The sequence below is a fragment of the Pinus tabuliformis genome, chromosome 1_2, assembly GCF_031772625.1.
Source record: "Pinus tabuliformis cultivar Carrire ecotype Pingquan chromosome 1_2, CPIR1, whole genome shotgun sequence".
Taxonomy (NCBI): domain Eukaryota; kingdom Viridiplantae; phylum Streptophyta; class Pinopsida; order Pinales; family Pinaceae; genus Pinus; species Pinus tabuliformis.
In genome coordinates, this window is record NC_142298.1 from 14,697,229 (window position 1) to 14,712,257 (window position 15,029).

General features: G+C 43.9%; 1 protein-coding gene across 1 annotated transcript in view; it reads right to left on the bottom strand.

Annotated features, from left to right (window-relative positions):
- ALDH3H1 (aldehyde dehydrogenase 3H1) overlaps positions 1–15,029 on the bottom strand; it is a 99,445-nt gene that overhangs the window by 54,244 nt on the left and 30,172 nt on the right. The window contains exon 3 of the mRNA XM_089394629.1: positions 14,649–14,745. Within this exon, the coding sequence (XP_089250755.1) occupies positions 14,649–14,745 (97 nt within the window). The remainder of the gene's footprint in view (positions 1–14,648; positions 14,746–15,029) is intronic.

The window sequence follows — 15,029 nt, forward strand, 5'->3', positions numbered from 1 at the left end:
ACATTTTATTATAATTCAAATGGGGTACAATATGAGAATGGAGTGAGTGCGCCTGGGCTTGCTCTAGGCAAGCTAACAAGTCCTAGGTGATAAAAAACTATTGCCCAAGTGTTGAAGAGAAGCCCCCACAATGATTTGCTTTGGCCCTAGAAAAACAGTAAACTACACTGTTGGCCAGAAGAATCTGTTGTTTGGACCAATTCTACTAAGAAAATTCTAAGAAATTAACCTCAGTCTCCTCTCAGATAACCCACCAAAAACCAGAAAGGGTTTGGCCTAGTTCTAACCCTCGAAATTACCCTCAATTTCCATGTGCTCCTCCAATCACTGGGAATTTTGGCCCACCTGAAGAAATTATTGTTTTTCACTTCAAAAATGATGCCAAATGCTAACAAAATTTCCCCGTGGATGTCTCCTCCAAACCCAGCTCCAAATGCCCATCCTCTCAACTCCCATGTGTGGCTCAAGGAAAGCCTTTGCACAGACCCACGCAGTCACTAGAAATGGGTGATGAAGCTACAGCAAAGACCTTCCAAAAACATGCCCAATCAGCCCCCAAAACTCCAGCAATTTGGAGTCCAATCCTCTCCCTAAAAGCCCAACAAAAACGTTGCCCCACAATTGCCTTTCCCTGGGAGATTGTACTCCCTTACTGCGTCCAATCTGCTAAGAAAGACCCATGAATTTGCCTGAATAATCACCGGAACAACTCTGCAATGTGAAATGGAACTCCTATGGATGGCACTCAAAGTCCACCGAAGGTTGGGTGAGATTTCCAATTGGAAATCTCGTGTGTTGAACAGCGCTCTATTGACTCAACTGAACAACTTGAGCAAACAATGGTTTGGTTGTAAAATGAGCAAAATGTCCCAAAATGAGTGCTTCTCCTTCTATTTGTAATTTGTTGGCCCCTTCTTCCCTTGTGGGATCCACCACATCAAACTCCCTTCTTCCCTCTTCTCTCTCCAAATCAAATTCTCCAAGGGGTGCGTATTCCCTTTTCGAGTGGCCACCACAAATACCACGATTTTCTCCTTTTTCTTATAGTAGGGTCCCTTCTTATTAAAAAATTATGCCTCGTTTGCATTTACCCACTTTTCCTAAGATGTGAGTCCAAAATTTAATAACCTTAGGCAAAATTGCAAAATTGGTGTGGTTGCCTGGTAATTTTAATTAGAGGGGATATCACACATGAAATAGAAACCAAATTATTCTTTAAACTAGGCACATCTAATATTTCATTGAGATGAACTTTATCACTTGATTCTAACTCAATGGATGTCTTCCCAATGCCTTTTACTGCATAAGTATGGTTGTCTCCAAGTTTCCACCTTTTGTGTTGGCCTTCTTTCCATCAAACTATTGAGGTTATCTCGATCCCCTGTCATGTACCTTGAGGCACCACTATCTACTAGCCATAAATCTTCGTTATCTGTAATAGAATCAGTAAGAGTGGAGAAATAAAAGAATTCTTTATTACCTGGTTCTTTATTCTTTGGTTTCTTTGGAAATTCTTCAAAATCTATTGCAAAGGCATGTTGCTTTCCCTTTCGCTTTCTATCATTTGATCTTTCAGGACATTTGTGCTTGAAGTGACCATACTTGTGACATTGTTAGCATTGGACCTTTGACATGTCTCTCTTTCCTTGAGGAGCATATCTTCTTTCTTCTGGTCTTCTTCCTCCTTTTCTTCCCTGAAATCCAAACTTCGTTCTTCCTCCACCTTTCTTGAAACATGTTGCATATGCTTGAGAATCTCTTTCATCAGATCTTTGAATCCTTCCTCTTGATACGAGCATTGATTCTTCTTGAGGACAACTGGCCCAAAGTTCATCAAACTTTGGAGCATCTTTTCTAGCACATATTCCTGCTGCAAAATCATCCCACGATTCAAGTAGACCATTAAGTGTTGTAGTCACTAATTCCTTATCAAAGGTGACTTCAACTATTGCTTGTAGTTGATCTCTTAGTTGAGATATCCTTCTGAAGTATGAGGCTATATTATCATTCTTCGTCATTCTAACATCACAAAGTTCATTATTCAAAATCATGGCTTGAACAGTATTATTGATAGTAAATAAATTGATTAGAGCATCATACATCTGCTTTGAAGATTGAAGACTTGAAACATAGGGAATCAAGTGCTCTTTGATAGATGATGCTTATGGTTGTAATATCATCCTTCTCAAACTTTACTTTCTCTTCATCTTTTTCAGGTTCAGTGACCTTTCCTTTCACAATGCCCAAGAGACCTTCTTTTACAAGGAGAAGATCAATCCTTGTCTTCCAAGCCCTAAAGTTTGGATCTCCTTCTAACTTGTTTCCTTCCTTCATGCGGGAACCCATAGTTATAAAAAAGCAAATAGATTGTACATCTAGGGTTTCAAGAGTGATCCCTTACCAAGAGTGAAAACTTCTTCAATAGTGATCTCAATGTCCTTTTTCGTCACCAAAGCTTTAATACCATGTTGAATTTTCAAGTGCAATAGATACAAGCACAATATTTCTAAACTATTGGTAATTACTTCAAATGATATAGATCTTCTTTTAACAATTCCAATTTATCATTAAGCAATTACACCTCAGAAATTCAGCCATAAACCATAAAGACATTAGAGATCACAATGCACAAAGAGAGAACACAATATTTACCCAGGAAAACCCACTTGGGGAAAAACCCACCAACCTTTTTCTTAGAGAAATTCTTCAGTTCAATAAGAGATACATCTAATGCGGCTAATCAACTATAACATCAACGAGATCAACAAGCTATGGCCAAACCTAGTCTTCAACCCTCAAGTCAAGTCAAACTTCTGCTCTTCAAGAATTCAGCTTATTACCCACCACATGTGGGTGATATCCATATGAGAATTTTTTTCCCTATATGGTCCTCAGCTGGCAGCCAGCAGCCCCTTGCAGTCACCAGATAGCTTGATGTGCTACCATCTCTGTGACCTAAACCAGCCATTATGCTCCCTAGCCCATCTGCTATGATTGTATGTTTGAAGGTGAACCTTCCAAGCCCGAAGGTATGTCTTTCATTATGTAGTTGGGTATTTTTGTTTACTTATCATGGACATTTTTGGGCATTGGATTAGGGGGGGGATTCGACGGAAAGAATGGGTTTGGTTTGTACTCTTGTCCCCTTTGTCCAACTCGGTGGTTAACCTTGTATCCTAGTCCCATGGGATCTCCTTTATTGGCCACTAGCTTTAGGAGAGGCACTACATGGGATGTAATATTCCTAATTAGCCATGGCTAATTGGAATATTCGATTTTGCCCAATTTTTGCCTTCTATAGTTATTTATAAATAAAAAAGTGAGAACGAGGGGCATAACTCACTTTAAGAATAAAAAGTCACTTCCTAGTAACACAACGTTGTGACTTAAGGAGGAGCCAAGGGGGTCAAAGGGGGACGTAGAAATGGGGCCCACGCAGACACATGGAGGGACTACGCAGGAGGGAAGAACACATGGCAAGAGGGGAATCACGCAGGAGGAGGTGAGCCTAGAGATTGTGAGAGGCAGAGGCTATAAAATAGAAAGGAGCCCCCTCATTTTGGATCATTCAGTTATGTGCATTTTGAGCTAGTCGTTTTGACTTCTGAGCACGCTAGTTGTTTAGCTGGTCTGCAGCACTGTTTAGTGCATTCAGTGTCTCCGTTCAGAGATCTCACCCTTAACCCCGGGGGACTACGAGTGCCTACTCGAGCAAGGTATTTCTATCGACATTTCAGCAGTAGTTTTATCAGCATTTCAGTAGCAGTTTCATCAGCATTTTGGAGGACTGCGCAGCACTTGGAGAGGGACGCAGTTCTTTTTGGTTGTAGTGCTGAATTGGGGTTTTGCAGGTAGAGTTATGCTGGGAGATTGAGCAGGGGTCTAGCTCTTGTCTCATTAGAGGATTTTCGGCAGGGTTCAGGCAGTGTTTCAGGCAAATTTGAGAGGGGTTTTCTTCAGTGGCAGCGCAGGGCATTGAGGAACTGAGCGTAACCCCAAGAGGGTGTTTTTCGGAGGTCAGCCATTCCAGGAAAGTTTTCTAGGTTTTTCTGGGTTTCTTGAGTAGAGCCAAATCCAGAGTTTCAGCTTTTTCCGAGGTGGGGAGCAACCCCAAATCATCATTTGTTTTCTAGCAGCAGCAGCAGCACCCACGCAAAGAGGCCATTCTTGTCATTCTGAAAGTATTTCTTTACTTTCCTTGTGCAAGTTGAGGTGCCATTTGTCTAATCACCTCTTGTACTCATTTTATTGCTTAGTATAATAAAATGGCTTAGCATTTCTCGCTGCATTTCTTGTGTATCTGCTTATATTTCCGGTTTACATTATTATATGTTGTTCCACTGGTATTTTATCACTTCTGGGTTATTATATCATTTGCACATATTTGGTTGGAGTTTTTGCTGGGGTTTGAGGAATATTCTGGGTTGGAATATTACAGTGGTATCAGAGCATAGATCTAGCTCAACCTATGGAGCTAGCAATCTAAGACACCAGGGGAAAAACCCTACATTTGTTACAAAGGTAGGAGGTACAGAGACACTGGACGTAGGTTGGAGAATACCTACAGGGAGGGAGACTGTGTTCCTGTGGTGGACGCAGAACAGATGGAGCCTGTGATAGACGCAGAACAGAGAGAGCCAGTAGTGGACGCAGAACAGATGGCCGACGAGGACGAGAAGAGATTTGCGGATATGCTCCTCAAATCAGTGCAGGACCTGTCGAGGCAGATTGAGGTGATGGGGCAGAGATTCACGGCAGTAGAGGCCAAACAGCGTGAGAGCCCACGAGTTTTTCAGATTGGTGAGGGATCAAGTGCATCCCATCACTTGCCAGAGCAACGTGATACTGCGCAACAGGTGGCCTCACATGCCCCTACATGCTCTACCATGCCCACTTTCTTAGGAGCAGACACGAGGGTCGTAGCCCAACAGGAGGCAGAGCCCGGACATATGGGCGATTATTTTGCAGAGTACCAGGCCTATGGGCAGAAGTTCAAGGAAGCCCTCTCATTCAAATATTTTGTTTAGCGCCATCGAGATAGCAAACCCCGCGACCATCACGAGGGGTACCGGCATTACCATGATGGCAACACCCACCGTGCAGCGAGTAGATTCCACTTGCCTACGTTTGATGGCTCATCAAACAGTTCGGCAAAGTCTTGGGTGGAGAAGCTGGACATTTATTTCCAGCTTAACCAGATGTTGGAGGCAGAGGCCATCAAGGTGGCAACATTGCATTTGGATGGCGAGGCCCAGGATTGGTGGTTTCATGGGATGGTTACACTCGGGCACTCTACAGTGACGACATATGCTGAGTTTACCAAGAGATTGATGGAGCGATTTGACCGGAGGGATCCAGAGCAGCATTTTGTTGAGCTGACAAGGCTCAAACAGACAGGGAGCCCAGAGACCTACATTGTAAATTTCTTGAGGGTTTCCGTGACGGTGCCAGACCTATACACAGCGCGAAGGGTCTATATGTATGTTGAGGGGTTAGCAGAGCCACTTCAGGGTTTAGTCCGATCCACTAAACCAGCCACACTCCAGGACGCTATCAGCAGGAGCCGGGACTTACAGGATGTCTTACCCAGGACTCGGACACCTTACCCCCAGAGACAGACTTTTCAGTCTAAGGGGAAGGATGTGGGGATTCCTCCTCCAAAGGGGAATCCAGGACGAGTACAACTTGACGACGATGCCAAGAGGGAGCTGAAGAAGAAGCAGTTGTGCTTCACCTGTCAAGAGCCATGGGCACCAGGACATAGATGTGCTGCTAGCAAAGCACATTTTATTGAGGTCTTCTCTGAGAGCAGTGGAGAAGAGGATGACGAGGAGGATGTGGAGGCATGAGATAGCCATGCCATACAGGGGCCTTTGCCACCTCCACCACCGGCAGCAGGTGGTGCATCTTTTGCACCCACCGGAGGGGTCCTTGCAGCGTTGCGAGGAGTCCCCAAGTATCTGACGCTACGCGTACGAGGGACAATACGTGGCCAGCGCGAATCAGTTTTGGTTGACAGTGGGGCAACCCACAACTTCATCGATGCACAAATGGTTGAGCGGAGAGGTATTTCGATAGAGAGCTTTGATGGGTTTTCAGTATTGGTCCCAGGAGATCAGACCATGACGTGTGCTCGTTATGTCCCAGAGTTTTCAGTGACGATGGGCACCCACACATTGACTAACCACTTTTTCGTGGTCGATATTTCGTACACCAACATGATACTAGGTGTTCAGTGGCTTATTACTCTAGGGAAGGTCACGACGGATTGGAAGACCCTAGAGATGGAGTGGGATGATGAGAAGACAGGGAGGCATGAGAAGATACGGGGACAACACACATATCCGCATCAGACTGTGTCGACTCATCGAATGGAGGCAGTCTTCCGAAAGGGAGACATAGAGTGGGCAATGGAGCTGTGTGCATCAGAGGCAGGGACTACAGGGCAGACGATACATCCAGAGATCCAGTCCATCCTCAATCGATATGCCAGTGTTTGGAGAGATTCCACCAGGACAGCGACCGGATCGAGGGTTTGAGCACACTATCGAGCTTGAGCAAGGCATCCAGGCAGTGATCACCACCCCCTATAGGCATCCCAAGACCTATCGAGAAGAGATTGAGCGGGCTATCCAAGAGTTGTTGGCTCTTGGGCACATTCGACCGAGCACAAGTCCTTTTGCTTCTTCTGTGGTGTTAGTGAAGAAGGACGGTACGCTCAGGATGTGCATTAACTACAGGGCCCTGAACAAGAAGACCTTGAAGAACAGGTACCCCATACCCAGGATCGATGAGTTGATGGACAAGTTGAGAGGGGCACGTTTCTTCTCAAAGATTGATTTGAGATTGGGGTATCATCAGATTCGCGTAAGGGAGCAAGACATTCCCAAGACCGCCTTCAGGTGTCACTATGGGCACTTTGAGTTCTTGGTTATGCCTTTTGGGCTAACCAACGCCCCAGCTACATTTCAGTCCTGCATTAATCACTTCTTCCGTAGTCACTTGAGGAAGTTTGTGTTGGTATTCTTCGATGATATTCTCATTTACAGCAGGACTTGGGAGGAGCATCTCCAGCACATTGAGACAGTATTGCGTATCTTACAGGAGCAGCAGTTCTATGCCAAACTCTCCAAGTGTGAGTTTGGGTTAACGAAGATGTTGTATCTGGGACACATCATAGGAATGGACGGAGTGAGAGTCCACGGGGAGAAGATCAGGGCCATCAGAGAATGGCCAGAGCCGAGAAATGTGACGGAACTTTGAGGATTCATTGGCATTTGTACTTACTACCGAAAGTTCGTCAAAGGTTTCTCAAAGCTTGTTGCACCCCTGACAGATTTGACGAGGAAGGGGGCTTTCAATTGGTCAGATACAGCACAGCGAGCCTTTGACAAGCTCAAGGAGGTTATGAGCAGCTGCCCAGTGCTTGCGTTGCCAGATTTTACGCAGCCTTTTGTTTTGGAGTGTGATGCGTCGGGAGAGGGGATCGACGCAGTATTGATGCAGGGAGGTCACCCTATAGCCTTTGAGAGCCGGAAGCTCCTTCCGCATGAGAGGTTGTACTCTATATACGACAAGGAGATGCTGGCCATCATGCATGCATTGGCTAAGTATCGGCAGTATCTGGTGGGTAACAGGTTCAGGGTGAGGATTGATCACAATAGCCTCAAGTTCTTTTTGGAGCATAAGCAGCTACAGGAGAGGCAACAGAAGTGGATCAGCAAGATCCAAGCATATGACTTTGACATTGAGTATGTCAAGGGTAAGAACAACATGGTAGCAGATGCCCTTTCACGTAGACCAACTACGTTGTCTCTTATGACTTGGATACAGACTGGAGGGCTCAACTCTTAGTAGAGTACTCCAAGGACAGGTTTGCATGTGAGCTCTGGATGGGCAGGTGGCAGATGACAGGTACAAGGTGGTCGATGAGATCATCTATTATAGGGACCGGATCTTCTTGACTGAGGGGTCTCAGCTCAAGAAGAAGATACTCCAGGCATCACATGATTCACCGTTGGCAAGACATCAGGGGTTTACCAAAACCTACAGGGCCATTAGGGAGAGGTTCTCATGGAAGGGCCTCAAGGAGGACGTACTCCGGCACATCCGGGAGTGTGATGTTTGCCAGAGGAACAAGGGAGAGATGAGCCATCTCGCGGGATTATTGCAGCCTCTTCCCATTCCGGAGGGGAAATGGGAGAGTATTTCGATGGACTTCATCACAGGGTTGCCCATGGTACAGGGCAAGGATTGCATCTTTGTCGTCGTTGACCGACTGACAAAGTACGCACACTTTTTTGCCATATCCGCACACTATACAGCAGCACAGGTGGTCGAGCTATTCTTTAGAGAGATCTTCCGACTACATGGTCTTCCTAAGACCATCGTCAGTGAATGGGACAGCTGTTTCATGGGCGGGTTTTGGCAGGAGCTTTTCAGGTTGGTGGGGACGGAGTTGACACCGAGTACCAGTTATCACCCACAGACGGATGGGCAGACAAAGATAGTTAACAAGTGGCTGGAGGGCTACTTGCGTAACTATGTCAGTGGGCAGCAGCGAGCATGGTTGAGGTGGCTGCATCTAGGGGAGTACTGCTACAATACTTCACATCACATGTCCATTGGTATGTCACCATTCTATGCTTTATATGGGTATCATCCTTTATCTTTTGCTGATGTGATGTTTGGTGATAGCAAGGCTCCCAGAGCCAAGATATGGATCCAAAAGAGTCAGGATATTCTCCGAGCTCTCAAGGATAACATGGCTACAGCACAGAACCAGCAGAAGTTGTATACCAACAGGGGTCGGGTGGAGAGACAGTTCGAGGTAGGGGACATGGTCTACCTATCGTTACAGCCATATCGGCAGTCATCACTAAAACAGAAGGGGGCTGAGAAGCTTAAGCCCCGCTTTTATGGGCCATACAGGGTGATACGCAGGGTTGGACAAGTTGCATATGAGTTGGAGCTGCCCCAAGGCAGCAAGATTCATAACGTTTTCCATGTATCATGCCTGAAAAAGGCATTGGGGCAGCAGGTGACAGTGACAGATGAGCTACCACCCATGGATGACGAGGGGCATTTGGTATTGCAGCCGGAGGCCATCATTGATACCAACGAGAGGCAACTACGGAGCAAGACGGTCCGGAAATTCTTGGTGAGGTGGAAGAATTTGCCGGATGAGGATGCCACTTGGGAGAGTGAGAAGATTTTGCAGCATCCATCACTTCAGTTGCTTGAGGACAAGCAACATTTTGCCGGGGGAGACTGTAATATTCCTAATTAGCCATGGCTAATTGGAATATTCGATTTTGCCCAATTTTTGCCTTCTATAGTCATTTATAAATAAAAAAGTGAGAATGGAGGACATAACTCACTTTAAGAATAAAAAGTCACTTGCTAGTAGCACAACGTTGTGACTTAAGGAGGAGCCAAGGGGGCCAAATGGGGACGCAGAAATGGGGCCCACGCAGACACATGGAGGGGCTACGCAGGAGGGAAAAACACATGGCAAGAGGGGAATCACGCAAGAGGAGGTGAGCCTAGGGATTGTGAGAGGCAGAGGCTATAAAATAAAAAGGAGCCCCTTCATTTTGGATCATTCAGTTATGTGCATTTTGAGCTAGTCATTTCGACTTCTGAGCACGCTAGCTGTTTAGCTAGTCTGCAGCATTGTTTAGTGCATTGAGTGTCTCCGTTCAGAGATCTCACCCTTAGCCCCGGGGGACTTCGAGTGCCTGCTCGGGCAAGGTATTTCTATCGGCATTTCAGCAGTAGTTTTATCAGCATTTCAGTAGCAGTTTCATCAGCATTTTGGAGGACTGCGCAGCACTTGGAGAGGGACGCAGTTCTTTTTGGTTGTAGTGCTGAATTGGGGTTTTGCAGGTAGAGTTATGCTGAGAGATTGAGCAGGGGTCCAGCTCTTGTCTCATTGGAGGATTTTTGGCAGGGTTCAGGCAGTGTTTCAGGCAGAGTTTAGAGGGGTTTTCTTCAATGGCAGTGCAGGGCATTGAGGAACTGTGCGGAACCCAAAGAGGGTGTTTTTCGGAGGTTAGCCATTCCAGGAAATATTTCTAGGTTTTTCTGGGTTTCTTGAGTAGAGCCTGAATCCAAAGTTTCAGCTTCTTCCGAGGTGGGGAGCAGCCCCAAATCATCATTTGTTTTCTAGCAGCAGTACCCACGCAGAGAGGCCATTCTTGTCATTCTGAGAGTATTTCTTCACTTGCCTTGTGCAAGTCGAGGTGCCATGTGTCGAATCACCTCTTGTACTCATTTTATTCCTCAGTATAATAAAATGGCTTAGCATTTCTCGCTACATTTCTTGTGTATCTGCTTATATTTCTGGTTTACATTATTATATGTTGTTCCATTGTTATTTTTATCACTTCTGGGTTATTATATCATTTGCACATATTTGGTTGGAGTTTTTGCTGGGGTTTGAGGAATATTCTGGGTTGGAATATTACATGGGAATCCTGATTTTGGTTGTGTGGTCCCACTTTCCAACACCACATACATCACTCCCCTCCACTCATTATAACCCCTTTTCATATATTTCACATTTGGGTCCACATTTTTCCATTGGGTCCACAAGGAGTTAGCCTCACCCTCCGCTTGTCCACACTTTGGGTCAGGCCTAGAACGATGCCTCGGAGGTTGATGTAGCTAAAATGAAAGTAAAAAAACATAATTTGGTCACTCTCAATAGGAAATGTACCATAAAATGCAAAAGATGGTCGAGACATATAAATTTAGCACATGGGAAAAAGCTAAACATAAACTCTACCCCCAATCATTATGGACATCACCCTGGTTCCTAGGGCCCCCTATGTTGGTCCCCTGCATCATTAAGGAACCTATGATTGTCCCAACCCCTGGTGGGTGATGAACTGCCCAACCTTAAAGGGGATTTTCAATGTTCATTGCTATATCATTAACATCATGCTCTCATCCCCTGGAGCCCTGAGCAATTATAAAAAGAAAAATCAATAAAAGGCAAAAGGTATATGAAGAAGGGTGGAAAAACAAAGGCCAGGGTAACTCGTGTACCATGATTGCTCCCTCCTACATCTATACACCCAAGTGTGGGCTTCCCACATCATGGCTACCCTTGTACTATGGCATGTGGCTTGGAGCCTTCCCCTGATTCCCCACTTTGTTCCATCATTATATCACATGACACTTGCCACTTGATGGATGTACCATGGACCTATCACTCCCTTTGAAGTTGAAAGCACCTAATAGGGTCCTTGATTAACCTCCTTCTTGAACTTGGAGACACCTGTACACTTGGTTCCATTATGAAGTGTCCACTTCATAAGGGCGTGCCATTATGAAGTGTCCACTTGGTTCCACGGTTTGTAAGCTCATTTACTTAATTACACTAATGATTTGTTGTACCGGAAGGTAAGGAGACACATTGGATCTTATACAAGATAGCAAGTGGGTATTCACCTTGGGGTTTGGTCTCCCTATATGGGGTCCAAGCCCTCTAGAGGGTCATATCGGCATTTGTAAGGTGTGTTGAGATCCATGGGCCTCCACTATAAGAAGAGCAGATAGCCATGCCATGGGATCCTTTAGTACCATCCATTTCTCGCTTGTGTTCCACCTATTTGATGATGATGATGCACCTGGACCACCTTGTCCAGTTGGCTACACTCCTGCACCACACACTTGGAAGTTGATCTAGGGCCCAAATGAGGTTGTGTCTCACCATGGGAGACAAAGGGAGGGCTTGCATCATTGTTCCAGCTCTTACAGATGGGATACAAGCTTGTTCGATCCACTTGGAGATCCATGAGGATGTTTTTGTGCCCCCACAACCACTTGGGAGCACCACAAGTCATTTGCTTGGAGATCAAGGGGCCACCCCCTTTATCACTATTTTTGGAGCCCTTCTACTCAATTTGGCACATATTAGACTCCACTTGGCCTTTCAATGGCCCTCCTAGCTACTTATCTATCATTTTGGCCTCTTGAGAGGCTTATTTTTCATGTCTTGGTGGGCTTGTCACCAAGGAATGTTATTTTGTACATTATTTTATTAGTAGGGGCATTATTAGGCCTAATTAGGCAAATCAGACCCTTAGAGGATCATATATATTGATGAGAGGATCATTTTATTCCTCATCATCACTTGGATTTGTATCTCTCTCTTCTTGAGAATTTTGATATAGATGTTGATGGACGAATTGGATGAATATTGATGCATTTCGACGTTTGGATATCTTTCTTGGTCTTGGAGCTTCAATTTTGTGTCTCTTTGATGATTGGATATACTCACTATAGTTGTAAGTTCTTTTTCATGGTCTATTTTTCTCTATCTTGTATACATGTAAAATGTATGGAATTTTCACTCATGAACTTTGAAATTATGCCCTAATTTAATGTGAATTTGTCAAATTTTGATCTTGTGAGGATATTGAATATGTTACATGTTTGGTTATAGTGAATGGATGTTCCTAGGGGTAAATTATCTCCATAATCACCTTGAGAAGTCATCAAATTGTTGCAATAAGAAGTATAAATTTCTTTAGTAACCTAGTAGTTGCCTCTAGGGCCATGCGAAGTTGCCATAGTACTCCTTGATTGGATAAAAGGGCTCCAAAAGTTGAAAGCACATTGACTCCATTCTCTCAATAGGCTAGGCACTGATCCTATCCTCGATGATCACCCTAAAGAATATCTTTCCTCGCCTCCTCTCCTTCTTTCTAAGCCCTAACCTTAGAAGTCTCCTAGGGCATCAAGCAAAATATTTTTGAGCCATCCATCTGGAGAGCGAGTTAGACCAGAATTGCGTTGGGGTTTTCCTTAGGCACTCATAAAGTTTGAAGGATTTTTCATAGTTAGATTTGGAATTATCCCAAGCCCTAGCTCCAATATCATTCTTGTCCGTAGGTTTCTTGGTTAGTGGCTTCCTTAAGAGTCATTGCACTAAAAACTCAAGTCAAATTCAATTCCATTGACCCTATTCTTCTCCCTTGCTTGGTCTAGATCTTTTGTTTGAAGTTTCACCTCAAACCCTGGGCCTTACTTGGGTCCACTTGGGATTCTTTATGGTCTTGCACCCTTTTCACTCTTATTTCACAAAGACCATTTTAGAAACCCTCTATCTAAGGAGTCTTAGGTCTAGGATACCTCTTGTCAAGCAACGTTCCTAAGCCCTAAGTCTAGACTTCCTTTTAAGCCTTTCTTGGAGAGCCCTACACCTTGCTTCTTGAGCAAGTAAGCCTTATCATTTGAGTCTCTCCTATGAATGGGCTCTTGAAATCATTGTTTCTCCATCATTGATATAGCCTTCATAGTGATTTCCCTTATAACGGGACTCCTCCCATTGGTGTAAGTTCGTAAAGAGCAGGGGACATTCACTGAGGTGACAATGGGTCTTTGTCCCATTGTTGCCACTTGGTCTAGTAGTTGCCCCTTTGGAACCCCTCCTAGTACCCTTGCTAGATTGAGCAATAACACGGCCTTCACAAATTTGCTCAGAAATTTGGCCTACCCAAAAATTCAGCCTATCCAGAAATCTGCCTGGAAAAGTCACACATGCGAAAATCCAAAGAGAGAAAGAGATGTGAGCTAGCAAGAGAAATCCGTCCTCCTTCCGCATCCTTCTTCGTCCTCTTTTCCTTCGCTTGGATGCCTAGAACTTGTCTTCTTGTGATAAGGTCAAATAGTGCTCATGCGGAGGAGATCAAATGCATTTATATACTGTTTTGTCTATCTAGAAGGGGTGTGTCTCTTCACTGGGCCGACTTGACTTGAGGGAGGACCAACTTGAAGAACTTGGGGCCAAAAATTCAAATTTCAAATTTCTGAAATTTCTCTTTTAAATCCGACATCAAGAACATGTCTTGCAATAAATCCTTCTAGATTTAAAAAATCAAAATGATCTTAATAACATGTCATACAAATTCTTTTTACATTACAAAGCCAAAAATATAATTACAAAGACCGACCATAGCTATAAAAATTCAACAAGGATAACATGAAAAAATGCTGAGCCATGCTGTGATTCAATAGAAATAAAGACCCACATAGAACCCATCAAACACTGACAAACCCATCAAACACTGACACCTTTTTCCAAGAATATGGTGGTTATTTTATGCAAATGCTGCTAACAAAAGTTTCTTGTTGTCAAGACTATAGAGTTCACTTGCTGGCCTTTTGAGATTCAAGGTTGTTGAGCATATCTTACAAGTTACAACATTATCTAGCATAACCATAGTCCCTTGTAAAAGAAGACTATGTCATGGATTCGGCCATCAATGAATTTTCAAATAACATAACAACCAGTCTTAGTGAAAAATTACTAAGAATGCTAGAGTTGGGCAGCCATCCTTGATTTCAAGTAATGCTTTATAAAGAAAGTTGTAACTCATGTTTGACGTGCTCACTTTAACTGCAACCAAGCATGAAATCTTCTGATAAACATTTCTAGAAAATACTATTTGCTAAACATGTGATGCTGTTCTTATTCTTGTCCGTATCTATAACTCATGTTCAAGTTCTTGAAGCATTCCATGGGCAAAAGATCCTCTTAGGAACTTGTAAAAGAAAGCATATATAACTGCAGTTGTAAATACAGAAATTAAGCAGAGGATATGCAGCAGAATAACTATATGATAGTTATTACTTACAAAATGGATAATTCCAAGCAGAAATAATCAGTGCAGCGCCCAATGGCTCTGGCACAATTTCAGCTTTGGAAGGGAAGACAGTCAGTGTAGTTGAAACCTGCAAAACATGAATGGCATACCTCTTATATTCTTGATACCATCTGGCCAGCAGAGAGAAACTAACACTCAAGTTACTATCTGCTACAGAATCAAAAGTTTGTTTGTAACTTTGTCTAAAAGTCAACCATGCCTTAAATAACAGCACCCCAAGATAAATTTGTAACCAAGAGAAGAATGTTATAAACATTATGTTTTGTAATTCCTGAGTTAAGAGCAGGAGCATATGAGATCTTATTTTACACCATCAGAGTCCAACTTGCCAGTAAAATAAGTTTCGGCTAA